Raw genomic sequence first — 7,602 nt, 5'->3', positions numbered from 1 at the left:
TACTAGTAACGAAGTAAGGCAATCTACTAGCAAATTAGCATGTGTAAACTAGATGTGTCTGTGAATACCCGAAGATTGGGGTTGGCAAAAGCGCCGCCATAGGTGCGGGCCGCCACCCCCCAGGGCCCCAGGGCCAAGGAGGCAAAAACCCTGAGTTGGGGGCTTTCAAGGAAAGTCCATTTCAGAACTGGAAAGATGGCTACTATTATTGATATTTTTGCACTTGTTTCATGAGAGATGCGTCGAAGGTAGAAAACTTTTCGTAGGGCGCCCTACTCGTGGGCCATGTAGCAGCGTAGTCGCAGCTGAAGGTGCTGTGCACTACGTTTGGGGGCTGATCCGGGAGGAAATTTTTTTTTTCCGGACCTGAGAGTAGAAACACTCAGTCTAAATGATTCACACCTAGATATGTTAGCTCGGTAAGGGACGCATTTACACAACGAATGCATTTTCGGCCCCACAAAACAGGAGACATTGACAATATCCGTAAGCAAATTGCCCAACGGGGCGCCGGCTGTAGTGCAGGCACAGTAGGGCTTGCTGGTGACCTATAGAAGATAGCTTGCTGGCGACCTACAAAAGGTCGAAACGCTGAACAAGGGAAGGACCTTCTTACTAGTATCGAAGTAAGGCAATTTATCGGCAGGTTAGCATGCATAAACTAGACGTGTCTGTGAATACCTGGAGATTGGGGCTGGCGATAGCGCCTGCACCGGTGCAGGCCTCCTCCCCACAGGGCCTAGGAGGCAAGAACCCCGGGAGGGGAGACTTTCAGGGAAAATTGATTTAACAACGTGAGAAGATGACTACATTCAATGATATTTTTGTGGTTATTTCATAAGAGATGCGTCGAAGGTAAGAGATTTTTCATAGGTCCCTACTCGTGGGGCAGGTAGCAGCGTAGCCGCAGCATGAGTGCTGTGAACTACATTTGGGGGCTCCTCCGGGATTGAAATCTTTGTTCTTTCCGGACTTGAAAGTAGAAATACTATGTTTTAATGATTCACACCTAGATAACTTCGCTCGGTAAGGGATGCATCTCCGCAACGGACGCGTTATCGGCCCCACACAACGGGAGACTTCTACAATGTCAGTAAGCAAAATGCCGAGCGGCGCACCGGCCCATCATCGTCATGCTACTCCGAAGCCCACCGCGGCAGAACGGCCGCATGCACATAAGGAGGAGCCCCAACAGGTGATACCTATGACGAATGTTATGCCAGGGGACAGTCCCTTCGTCACGTGGGATCAATTCCAGTCCGGTATGAGTGTGATAAGAACTGTTATAGGGGGGACCGGGATATCAGGCGCAGCTTTTCCCATACTACCAGAAGACGGCAGCACTATGCAGGCTTTTCTGCTGCTCATCGAGCGCCGGTACGCCCATATGGGATTGGAGCCGCTCGAGTGGGGAAGCGCACTTATTGACCACCTTGTGGGCCCGTCTCTAACGTATTGGATGTGTCTACGGAGAATTACCGACCTAAGCGACTGGGCGGCAGTACAACGCAGGCTTTTGGAGCGGTTTGACAAAACAATGTCGCAGAGTCAATTGTTAACGGAGTTGGCTAAAGTAGGGCGGAATGGTAACCCGAAGCAATATATGGACCGGTTTGCGGCTGTAGCGGAGCGTGGTTTGGGTGTTGCCGCCGACGAACTCGCTGACTATGCACCGGACTACCGACAGACCTCCATCTTCTAATAACCAATAACGGGCAGGTGAAATATTAGTCGTGGGAGCAAGCGGCGACAGCCGCAGCACGGCTCTACGAGCCCAAGCAGAGTGTGCTGGAACTCCGAGAAGGGACCAGTCGAGCCTTTAGGGCTGCTATACAAGCTAATAGACGCTGTCGGCGCCAGGAAATCGAAAATCGACCTGGGGGAACCCATCCGAACTGCTTTGAGTGTCAGGGTCGAGGACATCCGGTGTAGTGCGCGGCGCCTACTGCTGCGACTACGCTGCTTCCTGCCCCTCTCACAGGTCTACATACTACGCCTAGTATAGCCCCATTTCTCTGTCTCTATAGCGTTATTCCATCGAAATACGACAATTCTAAAAGTCTTTCAAATATGTCTCCTCGATTCGCCCCCTTCTCGGAGCTCACCTCCTAGGCCCTATGGGGAGGAGGTCCGCATTGGTGCCGGCGCTTTCGCCAGCCCCAGTCTCCACACAATTTCCGCACATTTCACGTATTCATTAGAACTAATAGACGATTTTTCTTATTTTTATCCCCTCGGGAGGGTTCTGTCCTCCTCCAGTGTCGCGACCCCTTGTAAGTTGCTAGCTAGCTATCATCTCTAGAACACAAGCCAACCCCATTGTAGTGCCTGTGCACTACATCCGGCACGTGTCTGCCCCAGCAAAGGGAAACGTACCAAACGTCCGGGGGAAACATGCAAGAAGTGTGGCGGTGTGGGACACTATGCTCGGGACTGTCCTACTTATGAACGAGGCCGCCCCGAGCCGGCGGACAAAAGCAGTAAGGAGCCCACCCATCCTAGCACTGAGAGAACGGAGCAATTATATTAGGGGCTCAGCCGCTTTCCGAAACGCTGTGGAAGTCTGGGTCGGCGTCAATTCTGAGTGAAGAGGCTCCAGGAGCGGCGACGGATAGCAGCAGGAAGTCTGCAGAGGCAACAGAAGACGGCTCTAGGCCAGACGCAACAGAGGTTGTCCCACACTGGTGGCGGGAAACTTGCACGAAAGAGCCTTACGACCAAGGGGAAGCATTGTGTTATGTGGGTGCGACGGTGGTACTTCGCATTGAGCTCGCAAGGAGTCCTTGTGGGGCCCTCTTGGACACTGGGGCTTCGAGAAGTTTCATTAGTCCTAAAACAGTCGAGCGACTGGAGCTGAAGGTGCGGAGACTTCCAGAAGAGTATAGGTTCACCGTAGCTACAGGTGCACAATTGCGCATTGATCGGGTTGTAACGGGATTGACGATACGGTGAGGACATGCACGTTTTTCCGGGGACGTTTTAGTGGGAACCGTTCCCTATGACTTAGTGCTGTCTTTGGATCGGCTGACGGAACATACCGTGGCCTGGTACTTCCAGTCTGACAAACTTCGAACCTATGTGAATGGCCAGTAGTGCGAGTTACCGGTCGTTAGGACTGGTGAAGCAAAGCTGCAAGGTGACGGTCCCAACGTAGTCCACCCAAGGACCCCGGAGGAGCAGGCATATGAGATGTTGGCCAAACAAGTGGCCAGCCGAGGAGGCAGCTATTCCTACGCCTGCCACCAAGGAGGTATAAGTCCCACGCTAAGACTAAGGCGAAGGCGCGGATAACGTCGCTCGTTCGTCAGGCGGCGGACGACACTAATGATCTCAGGACTCCATTGCACGGTTTGCATCTCATACTGGCTTTGCCCGAAGCTTGTTCAGCAGTGCCCTTAAGGCTCTCGGATGAATGGCAAGGCGCGCTTTGTTGCGCGTTGATAGGGAGTCAACCCACGTCCTCCGGCTGCCGTAATCCTTTGGCCTCAACCGCCTCGGTGGCAGCGGAGAGTGACGAGGAGTCTCCCTGGCCTATGGCAAAACTCGAGCACACTCTATTCGACGAATGGATAAATTCGACAGAGGCGCAGCACACTCTATTCGACGAATGGATAAATTCGACAGAGGCGCAGGATATTCCATGTGAGGTTGCCCAGGTGTTGCACGAGTATCGGGCGGTTTTTCCCGATACCTTACCTAAAGGCTTACCTCCGAAGCGCCCTCATGATCATCATATTATCCTGGCGCCTGGAAAACTCCCAGAGAGATCTGCAATCTACCGTATAACCCCAGATCAGCTCACTTTCCACAAACAGGAGATAACTAAATTATCGGATAGTGGTTGGATCGGACCGACCTATTCGCCTATGTGCTCTCCTACGATCATGGTGGACAAACGTGATGATGGCTCCGGGGAGCGGAAGATGCGTATGGTTGTTAATCACCAGGCTCTAAATGCCCTTACGATAGCCCCTGATTTTCCACCACCTCCCATTCAAACCATTCTGGAGCTGCTGGGAGGCGCCAAGTATTTTTCCACTTTGGATCTTGAAGCAGATTCCATCAAATACGTATGGCTAAGGAAGACCGGTGGAAGACGGCTTTCTGGTCCGTTCTCGGACTATTCGAGTACCGCGTGATGCCCTTCGGCCTTAAGGGTGCTCCCGCTACGTTCCAGGCCAATATTAATGCCTACCTACAACCTTTATTGCCCCAGGGCGTTATTGCGTACCTAGATGATGTACTTATCTATAGTTCTGATCTCTCTGGGCACGTCTCTCTTCGACGACAAGTCCTAAGCACTTTTCTTCGACACCAGTTCTACCCAAAATGCCGCAAATGTAATTTTGCACGGCAAACAATTACATATTTGGGTTATACTGTTTCTGCTAGGGGGATCAAACCCGCAGAAGACAAAATCGCAGCCATCCGGCATTGGCCAGAGGTGCTGGAGAACAAAGCGCAAGTGCGCCAGTTCCTCGGTACCATAAACTACTGTCGCATGTTCATGGGACCGGACTATGCAAACGTCGCCCGGCCGCTGGTTGATCTTACGCGTAAAGACGTTAATTTCAAATGGACAGAGCTTCACACGCAAGCGGTGCGGCAGCTCAAACAGCGCTTAATCGGCTTTACTATATTGCAAGTCCCTGACACGACGAAACCCTTCGAGTTATACACAGATGCCTCTGGTTATGCAATCGGAGCAGTCTCGAACAAGACGGTAAACCCATCGGCTTCCTCAGCCAAGTCATGAACCCCACGCAACAGAAATACTCGATCTACGACCAGGAACTCTTGGCGTTGGTCACGGTACTGGGCAAGTGGTCACGCTTGCTTCTTGTTTCCAAGGTAACTGCTTACACTGATCATCAAGCTGTCACCCATCTCCAACGACTCCAAGCATAGAAGCCTCTGCGCGGACGCACCGCCCAGTGGCTAGACTTTCTTGCCGAGTTCCCGGATTTGCAGATCACGTATGTTTAAGGAGCGCGAACTCAAGTGGTTGATACCTTGTCTCGGCGTCCCGGTTTTCCTAACACCTGCTCGCACGACACACCATCGACACCACTGATGCTCGCAGTAGGACAAGCGCGCGCGGCTCCCCGCTCTCGTGGTCGGCCTGCCAACTACAGGGAGCTTGCCGGAATTCGTTCGCGACGACCCAGACGACGCAGCCTGCCCTCCGCACCTTCACCCCCGCCGCCCGAACCCAATCCAGAGGCGGAACATCCTACACTCACAATGAAGACACCAGCTGACCGTCCTGATGTCCGCCAATGCGCGCACGCTTACTCGAAGTGTCCCGTTTTTCGCGTTCCCTACAAAGCCGCAGCAAACCAACCAGGAGAAGCTCTGCAAATAGAGTTTCGTAAACGCCATTTCACCTTTCGCTACGTGCAGCCTTACCTGCATAGCCGCGTTCATGGACTGTGGCGCATCTGCGTCCCATAATTCCCCGAGTTCCTTACTCAAGTTCTGCATTCACATCTCGACCATGTCACAGCCGACCGTCGAGGCCAGAAAAAGACCTTTGCGGCTCTCAGCAAGCATTACTACTGGCCAGGAATGCGCGCCTACACTACTGCTTATGTTGAGTCATGCATTCAATGTCGAGCGTCAAAGTCTCTTAACCAGAAGCCTGCAGGCCTTCTTCAATAGTTTCTCATCCCTTCTCGTCGGTGGGCGCACGTGAGTCTTGATTTTATCACAGATCTTCCCCTTACAACGACAGGGCACGACTCGATTCTTGTCATAGTCGACTCCCTCAGCAAGATGGCTCATTTCGTTCCTGCCAAAAAGTCATCCACAGCAGCAGACACCGTGGAGCTTCTCGCAGACCGTCTTTTCCGCTACCACGGTTTTCCAGAGGTGCTCATATCGGACCGCGACCCCCGTTTCCAGTCGGATCTCTGGAACCAACTCTGTCGCCGCTTTAACATCAAACGGTGCATGTCCTCGTCCTACCATCCCCAAAGCGACGGCCACACTGAACGGGTTAACCGCACACTGGAGCAGATGCTTCGTATCTATATGAAGTCTGGCGAACGCGAGTGGGAGCGTTTGCTTCCGGCCTTGGAACTTGCTTACAACACAACAAGTCATTCATCCACTGAGCTCTCTCCTTTCGAGGTCATGATTGGCGATAATTTGTTGATATCATAGGCGCGTTAGCTCCTACGCTCACTCCTCTGATGACTAAGCTTTTCCGGTAGCTCTGCGATAGAGCACAGAGTCACATCCTGAAGGCAAAATGGCAGCAGAAGTACTACGCAGACACAAAGCACCGAGCAGTGGAGTATGCAGTGGGAGACAAGGTCTGGCTCAGTAGCAATCACCTACCGCCTTTCAACAGCTGCCCTAAGTTCAAGCCCCGTTACCGCGGACCCTTTGAAGTAATCAAACGCATACGGACCGTCGCTTACCGTCTCGCTCTGCCTCCCACCTACGCATACCACGACGTTTCAAACGTTCCGCAGCTAGTTCCCCACCTGTAGTGCGCAGTCACTACAATGGGGCTTGCTGGTGACCTATAGAGGACAGCTAACTGATGACCTACAAGCGGTTGAGAGGTTGAGACGCGGATTGAGCGCTTTAACCTTTTACTAGTGAAATAGAAATGCAATTTATAACAAATGAACATGTAAAAACTAGAAATGCCTGCGAATGCTCTAAGATTGGGGCTGCCCACAACGCCGGCATCGGTGCGCATCACATCCTCACCGGACCAGCAAAGCAAGAACGATAAGAAACGTCAGATACGAGAAATATGGGTTGGAAGATTTGAAACAAAACGAACTTTTTAGTAAATTAGTAGATATTACGCTACAGATGCGTCAGTAGTAGAGAAGATTACACTGGTCAGCAGAGTTCGGTTGTGCAGCAACGTAGACGCTGTTGAGAGCGCCAGTACTACACCACCTTCGCCGACCTCCCGATTTGGTTCTCCCGGAAGCCGACGCCGCCTGGCCTCCTAGCCGCAGTGCGACAGGCAATCCAACAGAGGAATATGAAGTCGATTATGTTATGGACCAACGCAGCTCGGGAGATGCAGCCCAGTACCTCGTGAAGTGGCGCGGGACCCCTGAAGATCACGCCACATGAGAGCCAGCTCACCACCTTACAGGCTGCCCGGCTTTGCTTCGCGCGTGGCGCCGCCGCCAACGAAGACGTCTTCAGGCTCGAAAGAATCTTGGTCCTTCCAAGGCGTAGAGGTTTGGGTCCGTCACCTTCCGCCGCCTGCATGACGGGCAACTTCAACGAGGAGGGGGGAGGGAGCGCTGCGCACCGCATGCGCTCACAGCGTTAGCTTCAGAAGATAATAGAGATTGAAAAAGCAAAAATAATGTGTTTGGGTAGGTCTGTTGAGTCCGGCAAGGGGGGAAGTTGTGGTGCACAGGCACTACAATAGGGATTCCTGGTGACCTATAGAAGATAGCTGGCTAGCGACTGACAAGAGGTCGTAACACTTAAGGAGGACAGGACCCTCTTACTAGGATCAAAGTAAAGCAATTTATCTGTGAATTAACATGCATACACTAGAGGTGCCTGTAAATACGTGGAGACTGGGGCTGGCGATAGCGCCGGCACCGGTGCAGGCAT

General features: G+C 52.5%; 3 protein-coding genes across 3 annotated transcripts; 2 read left to right on the top strand and 1 right to left on the bottom strand.

The window, feature by feature from the left end:
* Positions 1-1,102: 1,102 nt before the first annotated feature.
* Positions 1,103-1,702, top strand: ETH_00010520 (uncharacterized protein; the record flags this gene model as incomplete). The annotated part of the gene is made up of 1 exon (XM_013376977.1): positions 1,103-1,702. The coding sequence occupies one exon, from the start codon at positions 1,103-1,105 to the stop codon at positions 1,700-1,702; it is 600 nt and encodes a 199-aa protein (XP_013232431.1).
* Positions 1,703-2,423: 721 nt separating this feature from the next.
* On the top strand, positions 2,424-4,139 carry ETH_00010515 (uncharacterized protein; the record flags this gene model as incomplete). The annotated part of the gene is made up of 3 exons (XM_013376976.1): positions 2,424-2,480; positions 2,539-2,948; positions 3,248-4,139. The coding sequence occupies 3 exons, from the start codon at positions 2,424-2,426 to the stop codon at positions 4,137-4,139; spliced, it is 1,359 nt and encodes a 452-aa protein (XP_013232430.1).
* A 2,773-nt stretch (positions 4,140-6,912) lies between these two features.
* ETH_00010505 (uncharacterized protein) lies at positions 6,913-7,245 on the bottom strand (the record flags this gene model as incomplete). The annotated part of the gene is made up of 1 exon (XM_013376975.1): positions 6,913-7,245. The coding sequence occupies one exon, from the start codon at positions 7,243-7,245 to the stop codon at positions 6,913-6,915; it is 333 nt and encodes a 110-aa protein (XP_013232429.1).
* Between the last annotated feature and the right edge of the window lie 357 nt (positions 7,246-7,602).

This window comes from Eimeria tenella, genomic scaffold, assembly GCF_000499545.2.
Source record: "Eimeria tenella Houghton genomic scaffold, Eth_scaff43, whole genome shotgun sequence".
Classification (NCBI taxonomy): domain Eukaryota; phylum Apicomplexa; class Conoidasida; order Eucoccidiorida; family Eimeriidae; genus Eimeria; species Eimeria tenella.
Note: the sequence above shows the minus strand (reverse complement) of the source record. Positions and strands in the feature narration are given on the sequence as shown.